General features: G+C 42.4%; 1 protein-coding gene across 3 annotated transcripts in view; it reads left to right on the forward strand.

Moving 5' to 3' along the window:
* Ccdc141 (coiled-coil domain containing 141) overlaps window positions 1-18,957 on the forward strand; it is a 141,885-nt gene that overhangs the window by 41,815 nt on the left and 81,113 nt on the right. For all 3 annotated transcript variants that reach the window (XM_075984793.1, XM_075984791.1, XM_075984792.1), the window contains exon 6: window positions 8,559-8,675. In XM_075984793.1, the coding sequence (XP_075840908.1) occupies window positions 8,559-8,675 (117 nt within the window). The remainder of the gene's footprint in view (window positions 1-8,558; window positions 8,676-18,957) is intronic.

The raw sequence follows: 18,957 nt of genomic DNA on the forward strand, positions 1-18,957 counted from the left end.
TGCAGATGGTTCCTGGCAGCATTTTGAATCAAAGCACTTTTGGCTTTGATTCTAGCACAGGTATAGTCACAGCCATGACAGGACTTTTTATTATTATTATTAAATATAAAATATATAAGCAAAACTAAAGGACCTCACCTATACATAGTATATTGTGACAATGGCTTTTATGACTTTGAAAGAATAGACAGACATATCCTTGGGTCAGAAGTAGAATAAGAAATTTGATGAAGCTATGATAGCGATTGTAGCGTAGTTTGAACAGTATCTTATTGGTGAGGAAGTGGGGCCTCTTCAGTTTCCCACGCTGTAAGCAGTAATTAAGCATGCAGCATTGATTGTTATATACACAAGAGAATATTTTCACTCTAACTAGACATTAACATAGCATAATTCTCTTAGGAGATTTTACACTTTCTAGGTGTTCTGTTCACAGTTTTGTGGGTGACGCAGTGATATCATTGACAGCAGAGACACCAGATTGAGAGCGATTACTAGGGAGTTGTGGGCTAGGATAGTGATAACTCCTGTACAGTCTACCTGACAATCCTAGGTCATGGTGGACACGCTTCACAGGGGGAGAAGGCCTGAGCAGTCTGTGTTTTCTGTGTTTGCTTTATGGAGCGTAAGGACTGTGGACAGGGACATCCATAAAACAGTGTCGTTGTCTGTCATTCTAACCACTTGAGAAAGGGGAAATGAGGAATCAGAACAAAGACCATGGATAAATACTAATGTGGACTTCTGCATATCTGATGCATCTTCTCCCGAGGATTAGTGAAGACAGTTGGTCCTTCTGTGACTCTCTGTGCTCATGGCCTGGCGCTTCTGAAGAGATCAGCTAACTCTCTTTGGGGAAAGAAGTTAAATGGCGGGCATGTTAGGAGCTCAAGGTCTGCATTGCTTACAGAGAACAGTAGATGAAAATGAACTATTTTTTCTGTCTGGTTTGGGATGTGATCGTCTGGGAAGCAAGCACATTCCCAGAGTTTTCTTCCTTTATTGCCATTTTTCATATGTAAACCAGTGTGCATGTGTTCTGCACGGACAGACGAGCAAGCTGCCCCTTCTTTTCAGCCATAGCGGCATCTTAGCTTGCAGATAATATGCTTCATTAATGAAAATCAGAAGCAGCTTGGAGTATTTTGTGCATAATTAATTATCTCGGCAAGAAGATTTATGAATGTAATTCTTCTCAATTGTTCCAATCAGGCATAAGTGAGGCAAACAAATATATTAAAACTAAGTTATTCATGGCCTGTTTATGCAAGGCAATGTCAAGGACATCTGGAAGAATTAAGACTGGGGTAGGCCCTCTACTTTTACTACCCAGGTTTCATGTATGTATGTATGTGCATGCCTTCACGAGGAGGGGGGAATAACAGCATCCACAGGGGAGGTTTTATGGTTGAGTAGAGTGCACACGGTCATCAAACACTACATTCCCTGTCACCTGCACTTATGAGAGCATCAGAGGTGACCTAGAGAAGTGTACCTTCAATGCATACAGATGTGTGCCTGCAAGGCATCCGCTAAACTTCTTTGTGTGTGAGCATGTGCTCCTGCTTGTGTGTGTTTTCTGGTACACGTTGCCACTCTCTTATTTACTTTGTAGTTTGGATGAATGACCAGCTTAAATTAAATGACATAGCATAAGAGGGGTTAAGAAGCTTTTTAAAAAGTCCTCCTTTAGCAGAAGGAGGGAGAACATGAGCAAAGAAGTCGGGACCACTAAGGGTGCACCCACCCACTGAGACAGTGGAGCTGATCTACTGGGAGCTCACCAAGGCCAGCTGGACTGTGACTGAAAAAGCATGGGATAAAACTGGACTCTCTGAACATGGCGAACAATGAGGGCTGATGAGACGCCAAAGACAATGGCACGTGGTTTTGATCCTACGCAATCTGCTGGCTTGGTGGGAGCCTAGCCAGTTTGGATGTTCACCTTCCTAGATATGGACGGAGGGGGGAGGACCTAGGACTTACCACAGGACAGGGAACCCTGACTGCTCTTTGGACTGGAGAGGGAGGGGGAGAGGAGTGGGGGGAAGGGGAGAGGGGTGGGAGGAGGGGGAGAAGAGTGGGAGGAGGGGGAGAAGAGTGGGAGGAGGGGGAGAAGAGTAGGAGGAGGGGGAGGGAAATGGGAGGCTGGGAGGAGGTGGAAATTTGTTTTTTTCTTTCTTTATTGTCCTTTTATCAATAAAAAAAATATATAAAAAAGTCCTCCTTTACATGTAGCTGTTGGATGCTGTCTGCTCTAAGGTAAAAATGGGTTGGGGAATCGGAGAGGGTTATAATTAGCTTGAGGATACTGGAATCCGGGAACTTGTTCCAATAGCAGACATAAATAACGACCTATATGTAGTTCGAAACTTATCGTGGAATTTTATCTTGGCACATGAGCTATGTCTAGACGTCTTTCTCAGGCATGCCAGCAGGAAATGCAGAGTCTCTTAATGTTTGTAGGAGATTCTGGTAATGTGGAAAGTAATAGACATGTTTGCTAAGTAGAATGTATGCTGATCATCATTGCTTTCTTCTATCAAGTAGGTGGGATTAAAGGATTTACCTAAAAACAAAGCAAAGCAAAACAAAAACACAATTTGAGGGCAGAATCAGTATTCTGGCTCTGTCACCTCTTCTAACACACATCACACCTGACGGGGCAGGTGTGTTTCTGGCTCTGTCACCTCTTCTAGCACACATTACACCTGATGGGGCAGGTGTGTTTCTGGCTCTGTCACCTCTTCTAGCACACATTACACCTGACAGGACAGCTGTGTTTCTCTGGCTCTGTCACCTCTTCTAGCACACATCACACCTGACAGGACAGCTGTGTTTCTCTGGCTCTGTCACCTCTTCCACACACATCACACCTGACGGGGCAGGTGTGTTTCTCTGGCTCTGTCACCTCTTCTAACACACATTACACCTGACGGGGCAGGTGTTTTTCTGGCTCTGTCATCTCTTCTAGCATACATCACACCTGACAGGGCAGGTGTGTTTCTCTGGCTCTATCACCTCTTCTAACGCACACCACACCTGACGGGACAGGCATGTTTTTCTATTCTCATTATTGTCTCATTAAGCTCAGAACACATTTGACCAGATTTCCTAATACAAGATAAAGACAATTGCTTTCTCCGCTATAAGCAAAGGAAAGAAAAATCTAAGTAAACATTAGAACTGTGACACCAACTCTAATTGCAGACATGGTGCTTCTGGTAATTGGATAGGAAGACTGTCAAAAATCCTTGGGCTGGGGAAGATAAAAACAATTGATGCCTTTTTATTCCTTGTCAATTTTTAAAAATTTTTTGTCTTAACAGTAGTTGGTTCTGTGCCAAGAACTGTTCTGTACAAGGAAGAGAAAATCAAAGTTATTTGAAGACATTATTATTTTTAAAATGCATTTCTGCGAAGATGGTTGGAATTTCTTTTTGCTAGCTCATCTCTCCTTGAAGAGTTTTAAATAAAGATAAAAATTAAAACCTCATCTCAGTTTGCCGAGCAAATTGCTGAGGAGAGAAACGTGGCTCACGGTGGTCTGGTGCAGCGCCTCGGCCTTCACAGCCTTTCACCGTTTTTCTCCTTTGGCTTTCACAGAACATTTTCTGCTGCTGTGTCCTCCATGTCGTAGGCCGTGAATCATTTGCAAGATAGAATTCTGTCTGTGCTCAGTCTGTCACCTCTGCCCGGGCTGTCTTGTCCTCATGTCATTCTGACAGCTGGACTCAGGCTTCCATTCTCTTCTCTAACTGCAGCTTCTATGGAGCCCCCTGATGCTACCTCCAGGTTCAAATCAGACCCTGTGGCTCCGGCCTTGTCTTACAAGTTTTGTTTTAAAAGTGTTCATAGACACAGGCTTCTCCAGAGTGGAGAAGGAAGAGATTGGGCTGGGTCAGAAAGCACGGACTCTAACCATGGTCTTAACTGCTCCAGACTGACTTTCTTCTTTACTGGCTGCATGGACTTGGGCAAATACCTTCTGGTCTCATGTCTGTGTCATCATTTGTTGCCTCAATCAAGGAAGAGGGTGGGCAGTAACATTACTGAGGTAACATTACAGGGTGCATAGAGCAGTCCCTGCTGCCTCTGGGAAGCCCGCCACCCTCTACTCCGACTTTCTTCCTTTGTTTCTTTCAGTAGGAGTGGTTAGGAGAACATTCAGTTCATAAAGTTAGCCCTCCCTTGTTCAAGGCTAGTGACACTTAAAACGTTCCTCAACTTCCCTTTTAGTCTGGTTAGCTCCTTCCTTCCAGTCTTATGCACCACCCAGTCCCCCACTGTAATGAACCGTACCTCCTCTACTCAAAGAAAGGAGTGTTTTTTAAGCCAGTGCCCCTGTCTGCTGCTTCTGCTGTCCCTACCCTCACCTTCCAATGCTTAGTGAATGAGCTCAGCTTCTGCAGAAGGCTCCCTAGATCCTCCTCCTCTCCCCCACCCGGAAGTCCCTAAAAGTTTACTGATCGACACCTCACTCCACCCAACTCCTGGCTCTGCTATTTAAATTCTCCTTAGCTAAATCTGAGTCAATCTTCAAATTTACACTTAACAACTAATGATATTTCAAACTCCTTGACTAGCATCGCCAGCCAAAGAAAATATAATGCAATGGATGCATATGATTTTAAATATCCCAGTGGCCATTACAGAAGTTAAATAAAGAAGTATTTAAGAAGCCACATAACAAGATTAGCTCAAAAAATCCAAATATAATTTTGATAGATAGTGAACACAAAATTCTAAAGAGATATTTGCACTTTTTAAAGTACACAAAGATCACAGTTTCTGATACAGAGTTAATTGTCACAGTACTTTCCAGGTTAGACTATTCATGGTCCAGCTTCTGTGCCAGTGGAGGTTGCTCTCCTGGGCAGTGCAAAGCTACTTGACCAAATTTTTCTGACTCTAACTTTCTGGATAATTCTTGATTTTCATTAACATCTCAGTTCTCTTCTCTTCTGTATCTGCGTTCACCTGCTTCTGTCTCTCTTCACCTTCTGCTGATTGTCTCAGCCACCCAAAAGATCCATTTATATATTCTCTGATTTAGCCCTGCCTCCTCTAAAGACATAGAAGCCAGGACCACCAATCTGGCGGATCATAAGCCCATCAGTTAAGTCAGGCTTGATGGTCGAGACTGAGAAGGGGAGGAAAAGTTTTTGTTTCTTTCTGTAGCCTACTGATCGATACTCAGAGTCAGTTTCCGTTGTGTTTCTGAGTGTTTCATTCTTCCTTCCTTCCCTCATGCCTCTTCTGTGGCACTGTTCTGCAGAAGTGCCTCTTGGCTGGACTCCTCACTCATCCTCTCTGGACAGCAACTGGTGGAATTGAAAAGCTTATAAAAAGAACCCTTGGAATAGCCGCGCAGCTGTCTGCAGTAATGGCTTGTGGGATGTAACAAATGACAAAGTATCAGAATATTAGGGCATCTTATTTTAGCCCATTTGTGTGTACCCCACAGCACAGGTGGCAAACCTGATCTAGAAGGCTGCTCTGGTGTCTGAATGCCTCATAATGAATTGTAACACGCTAACGATGAGCTACTCCAAATATTCATACCAACTTGTTTCTGTTTCTTCCTGAAATGCATCTGGTCAGGAAAAAAATGCGTAGATCTAGAGGGCCACATGTATTGTAAAAGGAGCAGCGGGCTGTGTTCCCGCCACCCGGCTAGCTTTACCCAAAATAATTACACAGAAACAGGATTCTTTTAAACACTGCTTGGCCCTTTAGTTCCAGCCTCTTATTGGCTAGCTCTTACATATTGATCTAACCCATTTCTAATATTCTGTGTAGCACCACGAGGTGGCTTACCAGGAAAGATCTTAACCTGCATCTGTCTGGAGTGAGAGAATCATGGCGACTCCCTGACTCGGCTTCTTTCTCCCAGAATTCTGTTCTGTCTACTCTGCCTACCTAATATTCTGTCCTATTAGGGCCAAACAGTTTTCTTTATTAGTTAATCAATGAAAGCAACAGATAAGATACAAGACCCACCTCCATCAATGTATAAAAGAAAGATACTGATTATCACCAAAGTTTTCTACCTACGAGGCATTGCTCAGTAGGGACCATAACTTTTGAGGGCTGAAATAGCGTCAGGCAAATCTACAGGAGGAAGCCAGTCAGTGCCATCTAAAAGTTAAAATAAGTGGTTGCATACCCTTAATCCCAGTACTTGGGAGAAGAGGCAGGCAGAGATCTGTGAGTTGGAAGTTCACCTGGTCTACATATCAAGTTCCGGGCCAACTAGAACTATATGGTAAGATCCCTTGTCAAAAAAAAAAAAAGACAAAACAAAGCAAAAAGCAAAACCAAAAACCCCCACAGCCTACTCCCTCCCAGATGTCATCATCCCTGGCATGTGTGGGATGGCTAGCTCTTGACTCACAGATTAAATGGGACCATCTGAGGCGTCAGCTTCTCACCTGTTTCAGGGAGATTAGCAAACACCTGTTTCCACCCATTCACTCATCTTCCATCTTAGTGGCCCCATGATAACACATGCTTGAGATGTCTGCCTCCACCCTGACATTAGCTAGGAATAGAAAAGACTCTCTCCCATCACTTCACAACTCAATAATTCCTGAGAGTTAGTGATAGTCATGAACTCTTTGGGGACAATCCTCAGATCACCCCGCGTGTCACTGGTCCTGTCATAAGAAATTATTTTATAAAAAAGTAAAATAAATTTTATTGCTCTTAATTAAGTGACCTCTACAAGTGACACTGTGCTTCATCAGATTCTAATTGGATAGCAGAAAAAAAAATGGCTTTAAGGAATTGTAAACATATTCATATGTATCTTACAATATAAATATATTTACAGTTTTTTATTTTAAATATACAGATCACGTGAAATATATATATAACATAATTTATCGATTTATGAAGAAGGTGTATTTCACATAAAAGTAGCTACAGGATCAAGTGTTTTGTTTGCACTGATAAAGGGCTAAAATTTGACCAGCTGCAGAATCTCCATTGCCCCATAACTTATTGTCTAGTCTTCCCAGGGAAAACGCTAAGTTGGTCCAAACCTTCTCTTGAGATCAGCTTTGCCACATCTGCTCACTGGTGGTCCTGGGAACCTGAGTTCAGGTGAGCCTCTACCCCTGCCATCTGCAGTGTGAGGGACATTTTCAGTTCAGAATGTCAGAGCTAACAGCCTTTTCCTCAGCCTCCTGCTTCATGGCTTCCTTCCTGTTGCAGGAGCTGGGGGAAAGCCCATGGCTGCAGAGATAGCAGGCTGCAGAGAGACACAGTGTGAATTATGGCTGTACCACCATTGAACAGGCTGCCATTTTTCGTTCTGGAGGTTTGGCAACAGTGTTTCCAGACAGCAAGGGTGAAAGGCTGTAGGTTGCACGAGCCATGGTGATGGGCACAGCATTAAGAGCATCAGTTTTGGACTTGTGTCCGCTTGGCACAGGTCTCTCCCCTGTCTCCGGATAAACTGCTACACCTCTCTAAACCCATTTACTTTTTCCTCTACATTTGTTTATATTTGACTGTATTGCTCTTGTTATTGATTACATTTGATTATATTGTTCCAGTTATGGACTTATTGGGACAAACAAAGATGATGCTCTCTCAACCCAACTAGCAAAATATCTAATTTATAGTACGGTCTCTTAAACACTAGTCATTATGGGAATATTCAGGGAATAATACTATACAGAAGCAGATACTACAAATCTAGCTGCAATCCGTTTCATGGATACAGGGCCTTTATATGTGTTCAGGAGCTGTAAGTCAGAAGTCTCAACTCAAGTTATGGTGTCTCTTAAAAACTGGCATCTCTGGAAACGAGCGCCTCAGGGACTTAGTGGTAGAATGTTTGTTCGGTTTGTGGGAACCCTGGGTTCAGCATCAACAGTACCCCAAAGTTAATTAACAGAAAAAAATTAAAGGAAGAAAAAATTCACATTGCTTTCTTCAAGTTCTGTAATATTTGTTGTTTAGACGTTGTATGGCATGTGTCGTGAATCAGCTACACATGAAACTGAACTGTGCTCTTATAAAGTCAGTGGAAATTTAACACCGTTCCCATTTGGTTTCTCAAGGCAGATTTCTACCAGTGACAGCAAACCAAATACCTTTGCATTTTCTTTTTTTATGGTAGGAAAAATAATTCCACATATGCTGTTCAGTATTTTTAACTGGGTTTTATGTAACTATATTCAGATTCACGTTTATATATAGAAAGAAAGTTATCTTTGAAAACAAAGCAAGATTTCTGGACCGCATGGGAATGCCTGGCTGCTGCTTTGGAGATCATTCTGATCATTTCCCTTGCTCCATAATCCATGGAGCTGCTAAGTGATCCCTGTGCTTTTCTGGGATTGTTTTGTCTCTTTTTCTCTTCAGCATTTGTAGGCTGAAGTAAAGAGAACATTAAAAACCTAGATGATATTAACTTCATATGTATACATTCGTCTCTGTAGAAAGAAACTGAAATACTTGGTTTTGAAGTATTTTGGAATTATCTCTGAGTTTTAATCATTTATCCCGATCATGTAAGCACTGATGCTTTCTTCTCACCTCTCCAGGTCACTTGTTGGTTCCAGAAAACAATAAGAGATCTGCAGGAACAGAGTCTAGGCTCGTCACTTTCTGAAAACAAGGAGCTAATCTGTAAGCACGAGGACCTGGAAGTCAGAGCTAAGGTAAGACACAGTTGAGTAAGTGGGAAATGCCAATAGAACTTCTCTTCAAATATGGTTGAATCAGCCATTTATACTGGGTATCAAGAGAAAGAACTATTTGCTTTGAATAATCTACTGATTTCATGGAACTAATCAGTAGAGAATTAGGTACCACTGCCCACTGACTTCTAGAATAACATTAAGACTTCTTTTTCTTTTTCTTCCTCTTCCTCCTCTTCTTTTCTTATCCTTCTTGTTCTTGTGTGTGTGCACGCACACACACACACAAATCATAAATACTGTCATGACTATCATGCTATATGAAACACTAAAACCAAACTACAACAAAAGCAGTTTTAAGTTTCTGATGTCTCACCGCCCAAAATATTGGATACACTAAGTTCCTGCTGTATCAGTCAGAACATTGGATACACTAAGTTCCAGCTGTATCATCACTCAGAATACTGGATACCCTAAGTTCTTGCTGTATCACTCAGAACATTGGATACACTAAGTTCCAGCTGTATAATCACTCAGAATATTGGATACACTAGGTTCTTGCTGTATCCTCACTCAGAACATTGGACACACTTTACTCCTCTGTACCACATTTTCATGGGCACCTCTAAAAAAGAAACTTAGGAATTCCTGGGGAATATATGTGTGTAAGCACTTACCTGTAAGTAGTAGTCCCCAAATGTTTCCATCCATCAGGCAAACTGTCAGATGGTTTCTTATGGCGGTTTGAATGTTATTTGCCCTCATAAGTCTGTAGGAGTGGCACTGTGAGGAGGTGTGGCCTTACTGGAGTAGGTGTGGCCTTGTTCAAATATATTACCATGGGGGTGGGCTTTGAGGTCTCCCATGCTCAAGATATGCTCCGTGTCTCAGGCCTCTTCCTGTGGGATCAAGGTGTAAGAACTCTGAGCTCCTCCAGCAGCATGTCTGCCTGCACGCTGCCTTGCTTGCCACCATGATGATAATGGACTAAACCTCTGAGCTGTTAAGCCAGCCCCAATTAAATGCTTTGCTTTCTAAGAGCTGCCATGGTCTCTTCACAGTCATAAAATCCCTAAGTCAGACAGTTTTCATATGTGGGTTTTCAATAATCTTATTCTTTGAGAAACGATTCAATTTTTTACTTGTCCCAAATAGGAAGCAGCACATTGCCTTCTGGACTCATGTTTGTGTGCAGCCATGAGAGGGGACGGGGGGTGTCATTTTCAGAGAGAATTGATTGGAAATAAGGCATCGAGTGGGGGTCATTTCTGAACCTCACGGAAGTAATCAGGTTCACAGGGAAGGCAGGCATCGGTGCTTCCCGCAGTGAGGCTGGCCAGCAGGGAGCTGGATGGCACGGACTGTGGTTGGCAGTCTTGTCAGTTTCTTCTAAGTAAGCCGCAGAAATAGCTCCATTGTTTCCTGCTGGAGTACATTTAAATTGAGAAGTGGAGTAGCTTTTACAGCTTTCAATGAGGTTCCAGAGTGTGCTGAAATAGTTGAAGGTGTTTAAATAGAACCTTGGAGCATGAGTCATTGTTTTAGCTATGCCATTTTTATTTAATATGGAAATGATTTTCCTATCACATATATAACTGAGAAGGGAATAGCGAACACGGATTGTTTTAAGTCATCCTTAGATGGCATCAGAAATCAACTTGTTATCCTGAGCCAATGAGCAGTGAGATGCCCTTGAACAGGAGCCAATGAGCAGTGAGATGCCCTTGAACAGGAGCCAATGAGCAGTGACATGCCCTTGAACAGGAGGGCCTTCTCTGCAGTTGAGAGCCAGTGAGCAGTGAGATGCTCTTGAACAGAAGAGCCTTCTCTTCAGTTGAGAGTGCATTGCAAACTCTACCTGAGAACACAAGAGAAATGAGGCTGAAGAAAACGCTTCCGGTAACCTTGGTGACTTTAGAGGTGGGTGATAGTCTCGTTAGAGATGGAGGTTCTTAATCTTCATCTTCCAGGGAGATTTACAGCCATGCGATGCAAGCGTCCCCCTCAGCTTCCCCATCAAACCTAGAGCCGGAGTCTGTTTTACAACTCCCCTATGAAAACTTGTATGCGTGCTGAAATTTACAAGGGACTTAGAAGTGTTAGTCATGCACACCCATGCTCGCCCTGGCTTTTTCGGATGAGAGTACAGTCGTTATGAAGGCCTTTATTAGCAGTGGTCTCTACAGTTCTGAGGAGCAAACTGAGAGGGATGTGTAAAAACGTTACCTCCTGTATTTGGGTCCAGTAGTGTTCGCATCCACCAGCTTCAGGACCCAACCCGTCTTCCATGAGTCATCTAATCTGATTTTCCAAGCCATTGAAAATATTTTCCACTTGTGGTTGACTTCATAAACTAGGTTTGTGATCTTGGCCCTGGGTTCCTACAAATAATATTATTAGAATATCTTGTGAAAAGCGCCAGTGCTGTGGTCCCACAGAAACACTATTTAAAGGAAAAAGGCAACGGCGAAGCTTTCTAGTATGGGAAAAGGAAGCACAGTAGAACTTCCTGCAGGTTTATTTGAATAATTTGTGTGAGTGATTACCAGCTATACAGCCACTATATGCTGACGTACCACACTATTTTAATTTGAAAGAAAAAATTGAAATTTGGAAGTGTAAAGTCTCTTACTTTGTTCCTATTTCAAGCCATCACAAGCCCTGGCCATTTTGGGTGTTTAGATTGTCCTACAATTTTACGTGAACATTAGGATTGGCCTTCCATTTCTTCAGATAGGGTCCTGAAGATCCTGGCAAGTATTTTTACTTTGTATCTCTAGATATTTGGAGGACTATTACTCTCCTAATTTCTTTCATTTTAAAAATTTTATGTTATGTGTGTGAGTGTTTACCTGCATGGATATCTATGTACCGTGGATGCAGTGTCCACAGAACCAAGAGAGGGTATCGACTCCCCTGGAACTGGAGTTACAGATCATTGTTTACCACCATGTGGGTGCTGGGAACCAAACCCCAATCCTCTGGAAGAACAGCTCTTAACCACCGGGTCATCTCTCCAGCCTCTAGTGTTGCCATCTTAACACTATTTAATTTTCTGGTTCATATTCGTAGAATGTCTTTCCATTTATTTAGGCTTTTCCTGGATTTCTCCCCCATTTTCAGCAGTGATAATGTTCAGTGCCCTAATCTTGTACCCTTTTCATTAAATTTCTTCCTATTTTATTAATCCTTATACTACAATAAATCAAACTGTCTTCTAATTTCCTGTTCAGATTGGTCGTTGTTAGTCTATAGAAACAAAGAAGATGTGGGGGTGGTAGTGGATTAGCTCCGAGAGGCTGTAGGTACCCGACTGGATTTTCTACATGTATGATTATGTCATACACAAACCTCTTTTACAGTCTTTGTTATTTGTTTCTTACTCATCTGTCATGGTAGTTTGAATGTAATTGGCCCCAAAATCTCACAGGGAGTGACACTATTAGGAGGTGTGGTTTTGTTGGAGTGGGTGTAGTCTTGTTGGAGGAAGTGTGTCACTGTGGGAGTGAGCTTGAGGTGTCCTATGCTCAGTTGACTTCCTGTTGCCTGCAAGATGTAGGACTCTCAGTTACTGCTCCAGCACATCTACCTGCATACTGCCTTGCTATCCACCATGATGAATAAGGGACTGAACTTCTGAAACTGTTAGCAAGCTACCCCAGTTAAATGTTTTCTTTATAAGGGTTTCTGTAGTCATGATGTCTCTTCACAGCAATAGAAATCATAACTAAGACATCTGTCTCCACAGAGAGAGAGGGGGGGGAGGAGAGAGAGAGATTGTTTTTTCAGAGTACTGTAGACCAGAGATTTTCCAGCTACAGTAGAATTTGATGTATCAGGCTTAGGATGTGGTCCCAACAGTGCTTTCATGTGTAGCAAGCTCCTATGTAATGCTGTGATGTTGGCCTTTGAACCATACATTGGAGGTTAAAGATATAAAGAAAAACAAAACAATAACAAAGCAAATACAATCAAGCAAACAAAGAGTGGAATCAAAGACAATGTAAGCTGTAGAGTCCCAAAGACATTTTAAGTTGTAGTCATGGTTAAAACCTAGGTGTAAATTAATCTCTCTCTCTCTCTCTCTCTCTCTCTCTCTCTCTCTCTCTCTCTCTCTTCTCATCCATCCACGCACCCACCCATCTATCCATCCATCCACTCACCCATCCACCCATCCATCTATCTATCCATCCATCTTAGGTTGATAGATATGAGTATGAATGTTTGCCTGGATGTGTATATGTACCCCTTGTGTAGTTGATGCCTGCAAATATCAGAAGGTGGCATCACATCCCTCAGAGTTGGAGTTACAGATAGCCATGAGCCACTGTGTGGGTGGTGGGGACTAAATTCAGCCCTCCGCAAGAGCAACAAGTCCTCCTAACTACCAAGCCATCTCCCCAGCCATGACAATATAAATCTAAATAGATCTCTAGTATGGACAAGATTGCCCATGTGTAGGACTTGATTTCCTTTGGCTTCTTGTCCTCTTCCCCATTTTGGACCCATTAAACAGGTGATTGAAAATCAAAAGGTAAGTATGTGAGATTTCTGATTGTTTCTTTAAAAAATATGTGGATGAGGAGTGGGGATGACCTGGAAGGAGTTGGAGGAGGGAGAAGCATGATCGGAATATATTTTTTGAGTGAAAGCATATGATTACTACTCTCTGTAACTACCACTGAACTGGACTATTTAGTATAAAGGAACTACTTGTATATTTCTTTGATGCTTCAGGAGGTGTGGGGCAATACAGAGTTCAAATAACCAGTTTTCAGGTTATCCAAATATTTTCTTAGTATTTCATAAGCATTGGAGTGTTTTCTTCTCATTCCTGCATCTGTTAATTTACACAGAGAAACTCAGAACTGTGCTGTTCGGTCTTTCAACTTCCCTGACTTCCTTCCCTGAAGACAGGTACAAAATTTATAAAGTTAAAATAAAGCATCCTCCTTCCTTAAGTCAGTCCACATCCTATCTGATGACTGTAAGGAAAAATCTGTGAATCTGCTGCTTTTGTACTACTTTGTATAGATTGTAAATCAAACATGAAACGTCTCAAGGCAAAAACTAACCGTGCTCTCTCAACAGTAGGACACCTGTATCCGCATATCTCAATTCCTCTGTCTTCATTTTGGTGAATAATTTGTTTTACTTGCCTGATTTTTAAATGAACTTCCCAATTATAAGCAGATGTCATTTTTCACAGAACATAAATTAGAAACAATTCCATCACTAACAGTCACAAATCTGTATAAATAGTATTGAGTTTGCCAGTGAGCCTTGGGAAAATCCATAAAAGGCTGTTTTTGTTTTTTAAATTGGTAACCCAATTCTTGTCTCTTACTTAGGGCTAGTTTCAAGCTCAGCAAGCCATATCCTTTTAATTTCCAAGGGAAATTTGCATTTTAAAGCAATATATCTGTTTTAGAAGGAGCTAAGTTCCACAGAAACAGAAGGCTGCGGTCTGTAATCGCTAGGTTGGAGGCACCTGCTCTTGCTGTTATGGTGCCCTCGGCTCACTCTGTGTAAATGCCTCAAAGAAGATTAGATTGCTTTTGTTTTGAGTCCTGGTTTTCCTTCTTGTCTCCTGATTCTTTATTAGTCAATCCTAAAATGGAAATTCCCTCAACGTCTGGCTTTGTCTAGTTCTTCTTTTAATGAAGCCTAATCAGATGGTAACAGTGGGCTGGAGTCCTGAGTCCTACAACCTCCTATTGCTGCTGTAGAATCCGGCCGGTGATTCCTCAGGTCCTGGCCTGATTTCCTTGGTTTCCTATGCTCTCAGATTCCATGTTCTTGTCTCATGGTCTCACTCGGAGCTGCCGACTCACAATCTCCATCCCATTCCTTTGTTTATCAGCCAAGCCTGGGCGACAGGGACTGTTCTGTATCCGTTCTGTCACCTTGTCTCTGCTGCTTCCACATTCTGGATGATTCTGAGACAATCGGAATAACTTTTAATTGGATACATTAGAATATATTTATATCGGCTGTGAAAATTCATTTAGTTAGCATAGATTAATTCCCTGTTTCATCCTATATTCATTTATTATTATTATTATTATTATTTTGTGCATGGGTGTTTTGCCTGTCTGTGTGTCTGCGTGTTTGTGTGTCTGTGTACCACATGTCTGCCTGGTACCTCATGGAGGCCAGAAGAGGGTGTTGTATACTGTGGAACTGGAGTCCCAGACATCTTATAAGGGGCCACGTGGGTGCTGGGAATCAAGGCCAGGTCCCCTGGAGGAGCAGCCAGTGCTCTTAACTATAGAGCCATCTCTCCAGTTCCACTCTTCGTTCTTGACCCCTCCCTTGTTTCTTGGTCATTTCCACTTCCCACCACTTGTCATCTTCACTTCCCTTGACCGTGCCCACCTTGATTTTAAGGCTTGTTTTAGACGTCTCCGCCCATAGGAAATGCTTGGGAAAGCCTTGCTTCTGGTCAGCTGCATTTCTCTTATGATCACGAACCCTCTCACCCCCACTCCCACCCCTCCCACACCCACCCCTACCTTTCCTTGCCTTGACTTACTACTCTGGCCAGGGCTGTTCCTTCCATAAGCACCAACCCCTGCCTTCTACCCAGTCCCAGCTCCAAGCTCCCCAGCTAGAACTCCCCATCCAAGCTAAAGCCTGAGAGAGGGCATCTCAGGTTCACTAACGGGAAGGGACAGGTGCTTTCCATTAAGCATTTGTTTGGTTCCCACTCGAGCTCACAGGGATTCCTTTGGTGTTAGTCAGCTGTCCTTAAGAGATGCTAAAGAATGCGTTTTGGATTGTCCCCCACACAGTGTGAAAGTGCTAAACCCCACCCAGCACCATCGGCCGCTACTGCACAGGTTACTGAGCACAGAGCTAGGGTGCTGTAGGTCTCCTTAGTGACACGCTGCATCAGAGCCTACAGAGAGGGAGATACACGGAAGAAATTCTAGTCCTGACTGCATTTTGTTTGACGGCAGATGATTTCTTCCATACCGTTAGAGGCAAGGGTTTGCTCCTACAATGAAGAGAGAGTGGATGAATATCCTACATACAGCTACGAAAGCTTTACAGGAAACGTCTAAATAGCTATACAGGTATTTGGAAAATTTTAAGAAAGGAAAACCTAAAAAATGTTTATTTTGATTTTCTGAATGATAGCATGAATAAAGAATGAAACAGAACCCAGTGCTTCAGAGATATTTCAAACTCATGATGGATTGCCAAACAAGTCTCTCACCAAGTGTGAAGACAAGGCTTTTACTTGGCATTGTATCTTCCGAGGCCGTTTCAAACTTTACTGGATTTATAAAACAGAATTTAAATTTTAGATTTACAAGTCATCAAGGCAGTAGCATAATTTTTAAGAAGCCAGTCTGTTTAGTTTTAATGCTAACACTTCCATGATTATACAATCTAAACTCCATTTATTGGAATGATCACAACATGTTTTAGGCCACTTGTTACCTGTTTATTACTACCTTATGAATATTCTCATTGTCATCCTAACAGTTCATGGGTTAGAAGTACTTTTGCTTCTTCAATAAAATATTCAGCTTTTTAAAAATAATTTTCACCATTCCAGTAAAAATTATGATTCAATGAATATGAAGTAAATCTCAAAATATGATTTTAAAACTTTCCTAAAAGATGTTACTACCTTTACAACCATTGTTCTAGTTTTTATCGATGACCATTGTGGGTAAAACACAAGCAGAAGCCTTCCCTTTGTTAATTTAACCTATTTCACACAGGGGAATTTCTATATGAGGCTGAAACCTCACAATTTCCCCTATAGTTGATTTACATATGTTTGGACCCTCAAAATATGCCCAGTAGATCCTCTAACAGACACACTAAGCCACGGCAGGTCAGTAATGCGACTACTTCACCAACCTGCAGGCTGATCAGAGTGTAGATAAACTGTGTTCTCTAAAACTGCTTTGGTCAGTCAGGCTTTTATTAATTTTGATTGAAAAAAAGAAACACCAGTCTGAATAAAGTAATAACCAACTAGGAAAAGAAAAGTCTTAGGGGAGCAAGAAAGCTAAAGAAAACAGCAAAGATGTAAGAAGAAAACACAGTGGTTCTCAGAAAATATAAATCTTGGGAAAATACCCTCTGCAGTTTCCCACGTACTTTTTTGTTTGTTTTGTTTTTTGAGACAGGGTTTCTCTGTAGCTTTGGAGCCCGCCCTGGAACTAGCTCTTGTTAGACCAGGCTGACCTCGAACTCACAGAGATCCGCCTGCCTCTGCCTCCCGAGTGCTGGGATTAAAGGCATGTGCCACTGCCGCTCGGCTTCCCACATGCTTAACATCCACTTAAAACTAAGGAAGAATAAGAAGATTCCCCCGTATTCTAGTCACTGGTGTGGGGTTTTGTTTATCATGTGCTTTACTGATTTTATATTTTGCTTCCAAACTTTATTATGCCACAGCCATTTGTTCAGTAACAGCCACAAGCACCTGCCCTGCACTGCTGAATGGGCTGAACTCAGTGGCCAAACAGTGGAGAGAATAAAAGAACCCACAAATGCTCTAGCCATGGTTTGGGGGTGCTGCTTGCTTTGTTTTCCTTGCAATGAGAAAAAAAATAGCCTAACTCATATTTAGAAATTAATTTGGGGATATCTGTTGTTTCTAGCATAGCCGATCAGTCCTAATCCCAGCGGGGTTATTTATGAATAATTAGGCTAATAAATCAAATCTGGGAGCACTTCAAATACCGGATTGTGAAGTACAGCTGATGAGTCATTGAAGGAAGCCACCACAGAAGCAGGAGCACCACCAAGTGGTGGTGCCAACACTGCTCTGCCTGGGAAGTCGGACTCAATTGCAGAAGTTTAGCCTGGAGCGACTTAGCAAGTTAGGAATATAAAGCTTTCTTCCAGACCCACGTCCTGCTCCTTTCCAGAATTCTCTACAGGGAGGCTAAATTGCACGTTTCTTTCATCCATAGATGAGACAGGGTTCTTTCTGCCGGCAGCCTGTGCCCTTGCAGGGATGTACCGCGGGAGGGCATAGTTCACAAGGCCCACGGGCAGTGCACTCTGAACACAAGGCCCATGAGGGAGCCCTCTTTCTCTAGGATGACCCTACAGTCGGACAGGTCAGCCTGGAAATGCCTGGAAGGGAGCATAATGAGGAGGACCTGCGCAACAGTTCACTTGACATAATCAGAATTTGTGCTTCCTGCCTGCTCGCTGCCATTCTTCCGGAGCGTAAACATTTCTTTCAAAAACATGCCTGCTCCACGCAGACTTTCAAATGTTCACTGATTAAAATTGCCAGGTTTGTTTGTACCATCTGCTAATGCAATCATGTGAAATTCGGATTTTTCTGTCAATGAGTTAATCGTCCTGGTACTGAACCAAATGGCATCAGAGATTTAAGACTGAGGAAGAAATGGTCTGCATTCAGTGAGGCGGTCTTGGAATCAGCCGTGCTTTGGGAGTAGTCTGTGAAGTCAACATGGGCCTCTGCCCCATCTGGTTTGGGCAGGAATAGCCTGTCAGCCCTCCTCAGTCTCTTCCACACGCGTCCCCATTTCATTTTGTCCATCTCCCCTCACCTCAGAATGACATCGTGAAATCAAGCAATGAATGACAATGTATCATAAGGTACTGAATTACGATGTCTTCTCCTCTGTGGGGAAGTTTTGTGTGAAGCAAAGCTTATTAAACATACTGCAATTGTTATTTCTTTTGCTTTTCAAATTGGAGTAGTGGACATATTTTACTTTTTGAACCCACTTAATGGCGATCCATAACTTCATTTGAAATCTTGCCCAAGACTGTAACAAAAATAAGAGAAAGAAATCTTTCCCCCTTTCTTGTCTAGCCACACTAATCCTCTATAAAATTCCCTTTCCATCAAGGGAACTTAGAGCAAGCTCGATTTCTCTAACAAATGGAATACTGAGTGGTGCTGTTTAAAAGGGTCACTACTGTGAGTGAAAAACATGGAAATAATGGAATGACCCAGAGAGACAGCCTGAGCCCAGGAGTAGACGCGGCCGCTTGACTTTATTGGGTCAGGGATATGCACACAGCTCTGTCTAATTGGAAAGCCAGGGAAATGGCAGACCTTGGCTTCTGCTGGTGGGGACACACACTGGAAATTCTTTACCGCAAAATGACTGTAACCCTGTAAAACGTTTAACACGGGAGAGACAGCGGGAATGGCTCAGAGAAAAAGAACTAAGATTCTCGCCATTGGGCTCCCCCAGCCTTGACAAGGTTGACAACTGTATTTTTTAAGAAGTGTGATGGATTCAGTTGACTTCTGAAAGTTTTATCTTAAAAAAAAACAATAATAAAG

The sequence above is a fragment of the Microtus pennsylvanicus genome, chromosome 9 (assembly GCF_037038515.1).
Source record: "Microtus pennsylvanicus isolate mMicPen1 chromosome 9, mMicPen1.hap1, whole genome shotgun sequence".
In the NCBI taxonomy this organism is placed as follows: Eukaryota; Metazoa; Chordata; class Mammalia; order Rodentia; family Cricetidae; genus Microtus; species Microtus pennsylvanicus.